A 14,789-nucleotide genomic window follows, 5' to 3' on the forward strand; every position below is an offset into this window, starting at 1 on the left:
CTTGGCAGGTGCCTGACACAGAGCAGAAGCTCCATGAATACCAGCTGAACTGGGCCAGATGTGTAATTGTGCCTTGTCCCTACTGAAAAGAATGAAACCATCTGAAAAGAAATACAAAGCTCTGCCTCCCACTCTCCAAACACTTTAAAATAGCGTTTGGAAAAATCAGCACTACCCTGGAAATCCGGGGATTTAAACTATTCTAACGATGAGACACCTGTCCGAAGAGCTAACAGTCTCATTTAGTTAATGTGAGCTGAGTGATGCCTCACTAAATGCTGAGTAATAGGCAAACAAAAGAAGTCTTTGTCCTCATGCAGTTACAGGATAGTGGCAGATTAAACAAGTAAACTCTCAAATGAATGATGAAAACTTCCGAAGAGAGGCTGGGTCCCATGGCTCACACCTGTAATCCCAGGACTTTGGGAAGCTGAGGTGGGAAGATTGGTGGAGCCCAGGAGTTCAAGAACAGCCTGGGTAACATGGCACGAGCCCGTAACTTAAAAAAAAGGAAAAAGGGCCGGGCGCGGTGGCTCATGCCTGTAATCCCAGAACTTTGGGAGACCAAGGAGGGCGGATCGCCTGAGGTCGGGAGTTCGAGACAAGCCTGACCAATATGGAGAAACCCTGTCTCTACTAAAAATACAAAATCGGCCAGGCGTGGTGGCGCATGCCTGTAATCCCAGCTACTCGGGAGGCTGAGGCAGGAGAATCACTTGAACCCAGGAGGCGGAAGTTGCGGTGAACTGAGATCGCACTATTGCACTCCAGCCTGGCCAACAAGAGTGAAACTCTGTATAAAACAAAACAAAAAAGTTGCAAAGAGGCTGGATGTGGTGGCTAATGTCTGTAATCCCAGCTTCTTGGGAGGCTGAGGTGGGAGGATCCCCTGAACCCAGGAGTTCAAGGGTGCAATGAGCTAGGACCGCACCACTACACTCCAGCCTGGGTGACAGACTGAGACCTCCTGGGGCGGCTCCCAGGAGAGGCCACTGATGAAGTGACATTCAGGACGTGGTAAAGGAAACAGGGGGCTGGCCAGGGTTTTCATGTGCGTTATCTCTTGGACCTGTATGTTGAGTGTTGTTATCCCCATTTTTCAGATGAGGAAAAGGAGGCACAGAGAGGGGAAGTGGCTCAACAGTCAGTCCCCCAAAGCCTTGCAAGTCATCACTGCATCATACAATCCATGGTCCTTTTTTTTTTTTTTTTGAGACAGCGTCTCACTCTGTTGCCCGGGCTGGAGTGCAGTAGTATGATCTTGGCTCACTGTGAACTCCATCTCCCAAGCTCAAGCAATCCTCCCGCCCTCCCACCTCAGCCTCCCAAATAGCTGGGATTACAGGTGTGCACCACCACAGCTGGCTAATTTTTGTGGTTTCTTTTGTAGAGACTAGATTTTGCCATGCCGGCCAGGCTGGTCTGGAACTCCTAAGCTCAAGCAATCCACCCTCCTCAGCCACTTCAAGTGCTGGGATTAGGTGCTCGGCCTCTTAAAGTATCGGGCCTGGTGGCTCATGCCTGTAATCTCAGCAACTCAGGAGGCTGAGACAGGTACTCTTACTTGGCCCTGTGACACCAATAACACTGTATCCGTGTCATCTTGGCTTGCTGTGACACCAGCTCTTAAGCCTGTTCAGATCCCCCTTGCAGACTTTTTTTTTTTTTTTTTGAGAGTGTCTCCCTCTGTCACCCAGGCTGGAGTGCAGTAACTTGATCTTGGCTCATTGCAACCTCTGCCTCCCAAGTTCAAGCAATTCTCCTGTCTCGGCCTCCCACCTGAGTAGCTGGGACTACAGGTACACACCACCACGCCTAGCTCATCTTTGTATTTTTAGTGGAGGTGAGGTTTCAACATATTGATCAGGCTGGTCTTGAACTCCTGACCTCAGGTCATCCACCCGCCTCAGCCTCCCAAAGTGCTGGGATTACAGGCGTGAGCCACCACATCCAGCCCTCCTTGCAGACCTCTGATCCAAGCCACAGGTCCCGGTATGCCTGGAGGGAGCTCACTGTCCTGTCATTGTCCCCTGCCACCCAGTAGCCGAGTGTGATCCCGGGTCAGAGAAAGGGTTCTAAGTGAGCCATAGGAATTCAAAGGAGTGATCAACGAAGGCTAGGGGCTGGGAAGGCTTCCTGGGGAAGGAAGAATGGGATCCAAACAGGACTGAAGGAGAGGAGAGGGCATGACTGCCCTTGGGAGGGACCAAAGTAGAGGCCCAGAAAGAAAAAGTTGAGCTGTTGTGGCATAAAAAAGATGAGATGTGGAGAAAACAGTGTCCAATGTGCAGGAAGCCTTTAGAGGCTGGCAGAGAGGCTGGAGCCTGGTCCCACAGGAGGGAGGTCATTCATATGCTCTGTGAGGAGATAGCCAGGGCCGATCTGGGGAGGGAGGGGTATCTGAGATTGGGCCAGAAGCCTCGGCTCTGTCCCCATCACTGTGTCTCTTTCAGATTTCCCTCAGTGATGTGCTTCTGAGTGCTCTGCTGAGGAACAATGGGAAGTCTGCCCAGCAGAAGAAAATCTCTGCCAAGCCCAAGCTTGAGTCCCTCTGTCCAAGGCCAGGGACCTGTGACCATGGAAGCAGGTAGGCCTCAGGGCCTGTGACAACCAGGCCCTTCCCACACAGTACTAGACTTCACTGCCTCTGTGGGCCTTCCTGGCCAGCAGCTCCAACACAGCATAAGCACCGCTGAGGGCCTGCTGCATACCAGGCCCTGCCTACTGAGCCATACAGCAGTGTCCCTGCTCCTATAGAGCCTACCTTAGCAGTAAGAACAGTAAACAATGGGATAAATGAGAAAACAGGAGAAAGCAACAGGCACTAACCAGAATATTAAACGCATGATAGTCCCCCAGGCGTTTCCCAAGGCTTCCCTTCTTCTCAACCAGTTGTTTATCTAAACACCGAGCTGGCCAGCCCCACCTCCCCAGCCCCCAGAGCTGCACTGTCTATTGCAGTAGCCACCAGACACACGTAACTGCTTAAATTTAACATTTTAGGCCGGGGTCAGGCACGGTGTCTCACGCCTGTAATCCCAGCACTTTGCGAGGCCAAGGTGGGCAGATAACCTGAGGTCAGGAGTTCAAGACCAGCCTGGCCAACATGGTGAAACCCCGTCTCCACTAAAAATACAAAAATTAGCCAGTCATGGTGGTGGGTGCCTGTAATCCCAGCTACTTAGGAGGCTGAGGCAAGAGAATCACTTGAACCCGGGAGGCAGAGGTTGCAATGAGCCAAGATCATGCCACTATGCCACTGCACTCCAGCCTGGATGACAGAGTGAAAATTTGTCTCATACACACACACAAAAAAAGTCTTTGATCACCCCAGCCACATTTTAAGTGCTCAATAGCACATGTAGTAAGTGACCACCTTGTTAGACAGCACAGAATTATAGAACATTCCCATCGTTGCAGAAAGTTCTGCTATACTGTCCTAGTGGACCCGAGAGGTACCGTGAAATTACCTGAAGTGAAATTAGGGCTGTCTTTTTTATTTTTGTGGTAATTGTTTTTTAATACATGGTCTTGCTCTGTCACCCAGGCCGGAGTGCAGTGGCGTGATCATGGCTTACTGCAGCTTCAACCTCCCAGGCTCAAGCAATCCTCCTACCTCAGCCTCCCAAGTAGCTGGGACTACAGGCACATGCCACCATGCCTGGCTAAATTTTAAAATTTTTGTAGAGATGGAGTCTCCCTGTGTTGCCCAGGCTGGTCTTGAACTCTTGGGGTCAAATGATCCTCCCGCCTTGGCCTCCCAAAGTGCTGAGATTTCAGGCATGAGCCACCATGCCTGGCCCTTGCCAGGGCTATCTTAATGGTGGAAAAATAGCATATACAATGCATATGCTGAGTCTATAACCATGATTTTCTAATATAGTCTTGACTAAAACTCCCAGTTTCTTAGACAGTTGAACAATAAAAATATCCTAGCAATTCCAGTTTTTTTTTTTTTTTTTTTTTTGAGATGGAGTCTCGCTCTGTCACCCAGGCTGGAGTGCAGTGGTGCCATCTTGGCTCACTGCAAGCTCTGCCTCCCGGGTTCATGCCATTCTCCTGCCTCAGCCTCCCGAGTAGCTGGGACTACAGGTGCCCACCACCACGCCCGGATAATTTTTTTTTTTTTTTTGAGACGGAGTCTTTCTCTGTCCCCCAGGCTGGAGTGCAGTGGCGCGATCTCGGCTCACCGCAACCTCCACCTCCTGGGTTCACGCCATTCTCCTGCCTCAGCCTCCCGAGTAGCTGGGAATACAGGCGCCCGCCAACACGCCCGGCTAATTTTTTGTGTTTTTAGTAGAGACGGGGTTTCACCGTGTTAGCCAGGATGGTCTCGATCTCCTGACCTCGTGATCCGCCCGCCTCAGCCTCCCAAAGTGCTGGGATTACAGGCTTGAGCCACCGCACCCGGCTAATTTTTTTTTTTTTGTATTTTTAGTATAGACGGGGTTTCACCGTATTAGCCAGGATGGTCTCGATCTCCTGACCTCGTGATCCACCAGCCTTAGCCTCCCAAAGTGCTGGGATTACAGGCGTGAGCCACCGCTCCCGGTCACAATTCTAGTATTTTGATGTTGGAACTGTGGCCCCAGGTCTGTTTCTTTTTCCCCCAAACAGGCCACAAATCCTTTCTCAAGTCACACCTTGATTGGGATTTCGATAATATATTATGGTTCTCCAGAGAAACAGAACCAATAGCTGCTGTGTGTGGGTGTGTGTGTGTGTGTGTGTGTGTAGAGATTTTTTTTTTTTGAGGAGCTGGCTCACACGATTGTGGAGGCTGTAAGTCTGAAATCTGCAGGGCAGACTGGAGACCCAGGGAAGAGCTGATGCTGCGGTCCTAAGTCTGACCACAGTCTGGAGGCAGAATTCCCTCTTCCTCAAAGGACGTCAGTCTTGTTCTTCTAAGACCTTCAACTGATTGCATGAGGCCCACCCACATTATGGAGGGTTATCTGCATTACTCGTTCTACTGATTTAAATTCAATCTCAGCTGACCACAGTGGCTCACACCTGTAGTCCCAGCACTTTGGGAGGCCGAGGCAGGCAGATCACCTGAGGTTGGGAGTTTGAGACCAGCCTGACCAACATGGTGAAACCCCATCTCTACTAAAAATACAAAATTAGCCAAGCGTGGTGCTTCACACCTGTAATCTCAGCTACTTGGGAGGCTGAGGCAGGAGAATCACTTGAACCTGGGAGGCAGAGGTTGCAGTGAGCCGAGATCACACCACTGCACTCCAGCCTGGGCAACAAGAGCAAAACTCCATCTCAAAAAAAATAAATAAATTCAATCTCATTCACGGCAACATCTAGACTGGTATTTGACCAAATATCTGGGTTGTGTGGCCTAGCCACAATGACACATAAAATCAACCAGCACAGATAACAAGATCACACTACTTCATGGTGTATTTACTTGCTCCCCTGGACAGAGCCTAGGGACATGCGCCTTATATGGCTCTTGTGCAAGCTTTGCTACTGGGACTTTGGTTAAATCACCTAAATTGGCTAGGGGCGGTGGCTTACGCCTGTAACCCCAGCACTTTGGGAGGCTGAGGCAGGTGGATCACCTGAGCTCAGGAGTTTGAGATCAGCCTGACCAATATGGTAAAACCCTGTTTCTACCAAAAATACAAAAACTAGCTGGGCGTGGTGGCATGCGCCTGTAGTCCCAGCTACTCTGGAGGCTGAGACAGGTGAATTGCTTGAACCCGGGAGGTGGAGGTTGCAGTGAGCCAAGATCAAGCCACTGCACTCCAGCCTGGCGGACAGAGCAAGACTCTGTCTCAAAAAAACGAAACAAAACAGAAACAATAAATCACCTAAATTCCGCATCTCAAGTTTTTGATTTGTAACGTAGAAGTCTCCTCAACCATGTGATAATTAAAGATGTGAAAATCTTAGCACACTGTTTTACAGAGCTGACTAAAAAAAAGCAAACTTCAGGCCAGGCGCACGACTGTAATCCCAGCGCTTTAAGAGGCCGAGGAGGGAGGATCATGAGATCAGGAGTTCAAGACCAACCTGACCAACATAGTGAAACCCTGTCTCTACTAAAAATACAAAAAATTAGCCAGGCGTGGTGGTGAGTGCCTGTAATCCCACCTATTCCGGAGGCTGAGGCAGGAGAATCACTTGAACCCGGGAGGAGGTGGAGGTTGCAGTGAGCCAAGATCATGCCATTGCAGTCCAGCCCAGGCGACAGTGTGAGACTCCATCTTAAGAAAAAAAAAAAAAGAGGCCGAGGCAAGCAGACCTGAGGTCAAGAGTTCGAGACCAGCCTGGACAATATGGAGAAACCCTGTCTCTCCTAAAAGTACAAAAAAATTAGCCAGGCATGATGGTGTGTGCCTGTAATCCCAGCTACTCAGGAGGCTAAGGGAGGAGAATTGCTTGAACCCAGGAGGTCAAGATTGCAGTGAGCCTAGATCATGCCACTGCACTCCAGCCTGGGCAACAGAGCAGGATTGTCTCAAAAAAAAAAAAAAGCAAACTTCACAGAATATGAGCCTACACCGAAGAAATAACATCAATGTGCCTGCAAATATGTAGCAAAGTTTACAACTGGACATTTCAAACAAGAGTACTGGTCTCAAAACGATTGAAACCTTAGAGGTAGGCCGGGCGCAGTGGCTGACGCCTGTAATCTCAGCACTCTGGGAGGCCGAGGCAGGCAGATCACCAGGTCAGGAATTCAAGACTAGCCTGACTAACGTGGTGAAATCTCATCTCTACTACAAAAAGTAGCCGGGTGTGGTGGTGACGCCTGTAATCCCAGCTACTCAGGAGGCTAAGGTAGGAGAATCAATTGAACCCGAAAGGCGGAGGTTGCAGTGAGCCGAGATTGCGCCACTGCACTCCAGCCTGGGCGACAGAGCGAGACTCCATCTCAAAAACAAAAAAACAAAAAAACAAAAAACAAAAACAAAACACACACACACACCTTAGAGGTAGATCTTGACTAACAGAACAAGGGTCACCTCACTTCTATTTCAATTACAGAAAATGCTGACAAGCAAACACTGATGAGCCAAGACAATTCAGAGCAGATTTACTTACCCCAAAGAAGAATTATTGAGAATTGTGAGTGAATTCTGTCAAACAAGGTATTAATCTGTCACCACTACAGTAAAACAGATTGAAGCACATTTTCTTTCTTTTTTTTTTTTTTTTTTTGGAGACGGAATCTTGCTGTGTTGCCCAGGCTGGAGTGCAGTGGCACGATCTCGGCTCACTGCAAGCTCCGCCTCCTGGGTTCAAGCGATTCTCCTGTCTCAGCCTCCTAAGTAGCTGGGATTACAGGCAGGTGCCACCATGCCCAGCTAATTTTTGTATTTTTAGTAGAGATGGGGTTTCACCATGTTGGCCAGGCTGGTCTGGAACTCCCGACCTCATGCGATCTGCCTGCCTCGGCCTCCCGAAGTGTTGGGATTACAGGCGTGAGCCACTGCAGCCGGTCAGTCTTGCAACCATTTTTTTTTTTCTTTTTTTCTTTTTGAGATGGAGTTTAGCTCTTGTTGCCCAGGCTGGAGTGCAATGACGTGATCTCGGCTCACCGCAACCTCTGCCTCCCAGGTTCAAGTGATTCTCCTGCCTCAGCCTCCCGAGTACCTGGGATTACAGGCATGCGCCACCACGCCGGGCTAATTTTGTATTTTTAGTAGAGATGGGGTTTCTCCATGTTGGTCATGCTGGGCTCTAACTCCCAACCTCAGGTGATCCATGTGCCTTGGCCTCCCAAAATGCTGGGATTGTAGGTGTGAGCCCCCGCGCCCGGTGTCTTGCAACCACTTTCAATCTACCACATGCCAGGCCTTGTGACAGGACGTGGGGACACAGGAGTGGACAAGACTGGCACAGTCCATGCCTTCAGGGAGAGTTGAGCCCCAGGGACAGGTGCTAAACCAATAACCAACTAGAACTGTCTTAGATTTTGGTGGTAGTATGTTTTAAGGAATTCTGACCAAGAGTGTATGCAGAGGTGGCTGGTCAGGGAAGGCTTCCTGGAAGAAGGGATGTTTCAGTCGGGAAATGAAGGATGAAGGTAAGCCAGCCAGGGAGAGTGAGGCCATTCAGGGGGACAGTATAGTGTATGCAGCTGGGTGGCTGCCCCCAGGGGTGCAAGGCCAGGGCTTCCGGGAGGGGAAGGGGCCCTCCCAGGCCACATTTTCCCATTCTCATCAGAGAGCACCTGTCACAAGATGTGCATCATTTGTCCAAGCGTCCAGACATTTCTCTGCACTGTGGAATGGCCAGGGCTTATGCTGCAAAGACCTCAGAGGACAGACCCCTGGGGAGCTTTCCGGGCTGGGTTCACTGCAGGGTCTCCACATGTGTCTGGGAGGATGTGGGGAACTAGTCCATTTCCAGAATCAGCCTCAGTCTTCCCATGCCCACCTGGAGCACAGGCCCTTCAGCCCACACGGTGCCCCCACCCAACACCCCCATCCTTGTCTGCTCGTCTGCTTCCCCTGCCCCACTTCCTGGGGTCCCAGCTCCATCTGAAGGGCACACCAGAGTCCTCTAAGACCTTGCTTCCTACAGGGGCATCTAGGATGCAGATGGACCCTGCTTGCTGACCCTGGCTGCTTCTCATACTTAATGCGTTTGTGTGCTAAGGAATCCTCACAGAAAAAGGACAAGGGGGAAGAAGGGAGGGATGCTAGGGTGCGCTGAAGTGGCCTTCAGCAGCTGCTGAAAGCTGGATTTTCAGGCTACAAGGCTCGGCATTCATAGGGAGTCTGGTTGGCCTGAGCAGGCTGCCCTCTGGGGTGGGTGAGGGCATGGGTCCTGTGCTGAGGATGCCCTTGCTGCCTGATGCCCAGCCTTGAAATTGGGCCTTATGGTCACCACATCCTGAGCCTCATGGCCACCATGTCCTGGGCAACATAGCGAGACCTCATCTCTACTAAAAAATTGTTTTAAATTAGCCGGGTGTAGTGGTGCACACTTGTAGTCCCAGCCACTCAGAAGGCTGAGGCTGGAGGATTTGAGCCCGGAGGTCAAGGCTGCATTGAGCCTAATTTTTAGAGATAGGATCTTGCCCTGTCGCTCAGGCTACGTGCAATGGCGATGGAGCAAGACCCTATCGCTAATTTTTTTTTCTTTCTTTCTCTCTCTCTCTCTCTCTCTCTCTCTGGGCACTGTCAGGGCTCTGCAAAGCTCTGCTGGAAAAGCTTGATTCCAGGGTGGCCCTCTTAGGAAGTGGATGGGACTCCCTCAGGGTGCTTGTGGAGGGCTGATGCTGGGAGCCAGACCCAGGCCAGACTCCACTAGACCTCATGCGTGGAGCAGGGCTAGCTAAGTGGGTGACCATTTCTGTCCCTCCATCTAGAGAGAAGCAAGGCCACTGCCGTGGCCCTGGGCAGCTTCCCGGCAGGTGGCCCAGCCGAGCTGTCGCTGAGACTCGGGGAGCCATTGACCATCATCTCTGAGTAAGTCCATGGGCACTGGATACCTGAATATGCGCTAATAGAGCCAGGCATGGTGGTGCGTGCCTGTAGTCCTAGCTGTTTGGAAGGCTTAGGTGGGAGAATCGCTTGAGCTCGGGAGCTCAAGGCTGCAATGAGCTATGATCAAGCCAGTGCACTCCAGCTTGGGTGACAGCAAGACTCTGTCATCTCTAAAATAAATGAATGGGCCAGGCGTGGTAGCTCACACCTGTAATCCCAGCACTTTGGGAGGCCGAGGCAGGCAGATCACCTGAGGTCAGGAATTCGAGACCAGCCTGGCCAACACAGTGAAACCCCGTCTCTAATAAAAATACAAAAATTAGCCGGGCTTGGTGGCGGATGCCTGTAATCCCAGCTACTTGGGAGGCTGAGGCAGGAGAATCGCTTGAACCCGGGAGGCAGAGGTTGCAGTGAGCTGAGATCATGCCATTGCACTCCAGCCTGGGTGACAAGAGCAAAACTCTGTCTCAAAAAAATAAAGGAAGGAAGGAATAGAGATGCTCTCCCGGGAGAAGGGGCCCTTCCCCCAGGTAGAAAAGCACAAGCCTTTGCTGAAGCGCTCACAGAAACCCTGTGGTGGAATTTCAGGCGACTGGACACCCCCACAGGGAGAAGCAGTGGGTGGGCAGCGCCCTGTAGCAGGGAGCCTGGAATCGTGCCATCTACCACCGGCCCCAGCCCTGACTCAGGAGGTACCTGGACAGGCTAGTGCAGGGAAGCCTGGGAAACAGGCAGGACAGGTGGCCACAGGATCCAGCCTGAGAGGGTCCTTGCAAGCCCTGAATGTGCAGTTCTTGCAGCCTTGGCTCATCTGAAAGAGGTGCCCCCACTCCTTTCTCTCTCCAGGGATGGAGACTGGTGGACGGTGCTGTCTGAAGTCTCAGGCAGAGAGTACAACATCCCCAGCGTCCACGTGGCCAAAGTCTCCCATGGGTGAGTTCCCATCTCAGGCCCGCCTTGCAGAGCTTCCTGCTTTCTCTTCCCACAAGAACTCCACTTTATGCGCGGCTCTGCGCTGAGCGAAGCTGGGGATGGGGGAGAATCGAACCCAGGTCCTGCCCTCAAGAGGGGCAGACAGCTCATCCTAGCACAGGTTGGCCTGTGAGACGTGGGAGCCAGAGGAGGGGCTTGGGAAGGCCCACAGAGGAGGTGTGGAGCTCTGGGCTTTGGAGGTTGCCAGGATCTCGTGGTGCAAAACGCTGAAAAGTCTACATAGGAGATGGGAGCATGCTGCGTGAGGGGCTGGCACAGTGTACACACCTGTAGTCCCAGCTACCAGGGAGGCTGAGGTGGGAGGATCGTCTGAGCCTGGAAGGTCAAGGCTGCAGTGAGCCGTGATTGCGCCACTGCACTCCAGTCTAGGCCACACAGCAGGAGCCTGTCTCAATAAAAAAAGAAAAAAACAGAAGGGCAGCTCTTGGAAAGGTGAGGCTTAGAAAGATGAGTGGATAGAATCAGGGTGCTGGGGGTACTGAGCAGGGATAGCAGAGAGGCTGGAACCAACCCAGGTTACCTGGGAATGAGGCCTCCAGGCAGGGAAAGCTGAGGCTGTCCCCATGAGTTTGTCCTCCCAGGGCCCTGGAGCCAGGACTAGGAGGACAAAGATGGCATGGACCTTGGAGACCCTGAGCCCAGCTCTTTGTGGAGCAGATAGAACTTTTGAAGCCCAGAGAGGGAGGGCCTTGTGAGGGTCACTCAGCGGTGGTAGTAAAATCTTGGCTTCCCTCTTCCTCCAGGCTGACCCTGTCCGTTGTCCCTCTCTCTCGCTCCTCTAGGTGGCTGTATGAGGGCCTGAGCAGGGAGAAAGCGGAGGAACTGCTGTTGTTACCTGGGAACCCTGGAGGGGCTTTCCTCATCCGGGAGAGCCAGACCAGGAGAGGTAAGTAAGCTCAGTGCCAGCCCAGGCCCTCCCTATGTGGAGGTCTCAGAAAGGAGCCCACAGGTATATGGCTGCAGGTGCGGCCCAGGAAATAGGCTTTGCCTGACTCCTCAGTCAACCAAGATTTTCTGAGCCCCAGCTCCGTGTCCTGCCCATATGAGCTATGTGGAGCCCAGGCTGGGGGAGATGGAGACAGGCCATGAAAGCAGAGGAGAGGCAGCTAACTTTGGAGCAATCAAGGGAGGCTTCATGGAGGAGTGGACCATGAGTGGAAACTTGAGGGATATTCCCACAGGATCCCAGGCAACAAGACACAGTGGTGCTGGGGTGGGCCAGCGGGCTGCACCTCGGGACAATAGGAGGTTAGAAGTGAGCAAGGCTCCAGCATAGAGGCCTTGGATGCCGGGCTGAGAAGCTTGGGTTTTCTCCCAAGGCAGTGGGGTTGCTACTCAGCAGAGACACAGTGCTGGGCGTGTGTTTTGGGGGAAACAAGAGGATGCATTACAGGGACTCTCTGAGTGTGTTCTGTGGGCCACCTGCTTAGAAATAGAGGAGATGGGGGGTCAGTTTAGGGGACCTCGAAAATCGCATCCATCTCTGAGAGGTTCACAATCCGTGTTAACACAAGACTTCTTAAGGCGTCACATTTGCCTGACTGGGCATTTCCCAGTGTTTCTGAACCCAGGAGCGTTTCATCACGCAGCACCTGTAACAGTCACTCCACGTTCATTCATTCAGCAAATGCTTCTCCAGCACCTATGATGTGGGGAGGCTTCAGGGAAGGACAGGACCTACTGTATGTGTCAGGCCTTAGGCATCTCTGCTGAGTGAGGTGGCCATGGCCCCTGCTCTCAGGGAGCTCCTGGGTCACCGGAAGCCAGTGTTCCATGGCACAGAGTTTGGGAAACCTCTATTTGAGATTCACAGTGATGCCAGGGCTTGCCCCTCTAATGCCAAGAGCCAAGTGTGATATGACTTGAGGGTGGGGCAGAAGCCAGATGTGAAGGGCTGGAGTTCCTAGCCTTGGTGTCGAGCAGTCTGGCTGTCGTCTGCCATGTTGCTGCCATGAGAGCCTATCAGCAATAGAGCAAAAATATGCATTTCCAAAAATGATACAGGCCGGGCACTGTGGCTCACACCTGTAATCCCAGCACTTTGGGAGGCTGAGGTGGGAGAATCACTTGTGCTCAGGAATTTGAGACCAGCCTAGCCAACATAATGAGACCACTTCTCTACAAAAAAATTTAAAATGTAGTGAGGCATGGTGGTGCATGCCTGTAGTCCGAGCTACTTCAGAGGCTGAGGCGGGAGGATCACTTGAGTCCAGGAGTTCCAGGATGCAGTGAGCCATGATTGCATCACTGCACTCCAGCCTGAGCAACAGAGCCAGACTCCATCTTCAAAAAATAAAAGTGAATGTGAATGGCCCACAATAGTGATCTAGGCTCAGCCAACACATTGGCAACTAGGATTTTTTTTAATTTTTTTTAAATTTTTTTTTATTTTTTGAGATGGAGTCTTGCTCTGTCACCCAGGCTGGAGTGCAGTGGCGCGATCTCGGCTCACTGCAAGCTCCGCCTCCCGGATTCACGCCATTCTCCTGCCTCAGCCTCTCCGAGTAGCTGGGACTACAGGCGCCCGCCACCACGCCCGGCTAATTTTTTGTATTTTTAGTAGAGACGGAGTTTCACCGTGGTCTCAATCTCCTGACCTCGTGATCCGCCCGCCTCGACCTCCCAAAGTGCTGGGATTACAAGCGTGAGCCACCGCGCCCGGCCTAGGATTTTTAATAGAGTATAGTCACAGAATTTCCCTGCGTTGACTAGGAGGTGATTCCTCCCTCCCCAAGACACGACATGATTCTGATCTCTTGGCAAAACGTTAAAATGGTGACAGGATCTCCTGGGTCAGTAGCCAGTCAGAGCTAGAAACCCACTGGAAGTCACCTCATGGATCCTCCTCTCTCCACTGTACAGACTGAAAAACTGGACCAAAGAGGAGTAGGGACGTGCCACATGCACACTCATGTGGGGCTTCTCCCACCCCAGGTGCACGGCCTTTTGCAATCAAAACACAAAATTGATAGTCTCTTTGATGACCCTGCCTCCCTCCGAGCTGCTGACCCTGAGTCCTTTAAGGCAGAGGCAAAGAGGGACGTTGAAGGAGCAGCAGTGCCCACATTTGTGTTAAGCCCTTTAAGTGACTTAAAACAATATATAGGGATTGTACTTCCATTGTCTTCATTTTACAGATGGAAAAACTGAGGCTTAGAAAAGAGAAATAGTTTGCCTGGGGAAACACAGCTAGTAAGTGCAGAGCCAGGATTCAAACCCAGCCACAGCTCCTCTCACTCCAGGCCCCCAAGAAAGGCCCACATGGGGCAGTAATGTTGGCACTGAAAGCACAGTGAGAGACCAAGGAAGGAGGTATCAGGGGCAGACAGACCTCCTGGCGCCCGCCTTGATATGAACCAACTGTGATAGGCGTCAGGACCCTTCGTTCTCTGCCTCAGTCTCCCTCCCAAGACCTTCTCCAGCTTCTTTGCCTCTCCTCTCCTGCCCTTGAGCATTCTTGGGTTGACCTCTCTGAGGCCCCTCCTGCTATTTTCTAGGCAGAATCAGCACCCCCACCTCACATACATCCATGGGCTGGTAGAGGGGCTGGGAAGGCCAGCCCAGCACAGCAGCTGCAAACAGGAAACCACAGCAGCGTTGCGGAGTGGAGCAGGGCCCCAGGGCCCCACTGCAGACTGTCCCCCGGAGCTTCAGAAGCCACAGGAAGTGCTCAGTGCTCAGCTCCCCTCCCCTGGCCCATTCTCTGGCCTGGTTCAGCCCCAAGAATATAGTGGCCGGCCCTTATGGCCACTCCACCCCTTACCTAAGAAGGCACAGATGCAAGAGAAAACCGTGTGAGTGAGAGAGAGGAGAAAGCCGTATGGATCCATGAAGATTTTTTTTTTTTTTTTGAGACAGTCTCACTGTGTCACCCAGGCTGGCATGAAGTGGCATATTTCGGCTCAGTGCAGCCTCTGCCTCCTGGGTTTAAGTGATTCTCATGCCTCAGCCTCCCTGGAAGCTGGGATTACAGGTGAGTGCTACCACACTGGGATAATTATTATTATTATTACGCCCCGGCCTCCAAATGTGTGATTACAGGCTGGGCCAACCCCGGCCCTATTTTGAGACAGAGTCTTCTGTTTCCCAGGCTGGATCACTGCAACCTCCACCTCCTGGGTTCAAGCGAGTCTCCTGCCTCAACTTCCTGAATAGCTGGGATGACAGGCATGTGCCACCATGCCCAACTAATTTTTGTGTTTTTAGTACAGACAGGGTTTCATCATGTTGGCCAGGCTGATCTCAAACTCCTGACCTCAGATGATCCACCCACCTCGGCCTCCCAAAGTGCTGGGATTACAGGAGTGAGGCACTGCACTGGACTATTTTTTTTTTTTTTTT

General features: G+C 51.8%; 1 protein-coding gene across 2 annotated transcripts in view; it reads left to right on the forward strand.

Annotated features, from left to right (window-relative positions):
• Positions 1-2,465: 2,465 nt before the first annotated feature.
• SLA2 (Src like adaptor 2) overlaps positions 2,466-14,789 on the forward strand; it is a 31,749-nt gene continuing 19,425 nt past the window's right edge. For both annotated transcript variants that reach the window (XM_032141831.2, XM_032141832.1), the window contains exons 1-4: positions 2,466-2,587; positions 9,338-9,437; positions 10,302-10,388; positions 11,231-11,334. In XM_032141831.2, coding sequence (XP_031997722.1) covers positions 2,497-2,587; positions 9,338-9,437; positions 10,302-10,388; positions 11,231-11,334 — 382 coding nt within the window. In that variant the 5' untranslated portion in view covers positions 2,466-2,496. The remainder of the gene's footprint in view (positions 2,588-9,337; positions 9,438-10,301; positions 10,389-11,230; positions 11,335-14,789) is intronic.

Source organism: Hylobates moloch, unplaced genomic scaffold, assembly GCF_009828535.3.
Source record: "Hylobates moloch isolate HMO894 unplaced genomic scaffold, HMol_V3 SCAFFOLD_21, whole genome shotgun sequence".
Classification (NCBI taxonomy): Eukaryota; Metazoa; Chordata; class Mammalia; order Primates; family Hylobatidae; genus Hylobates; species Hylobates moloch.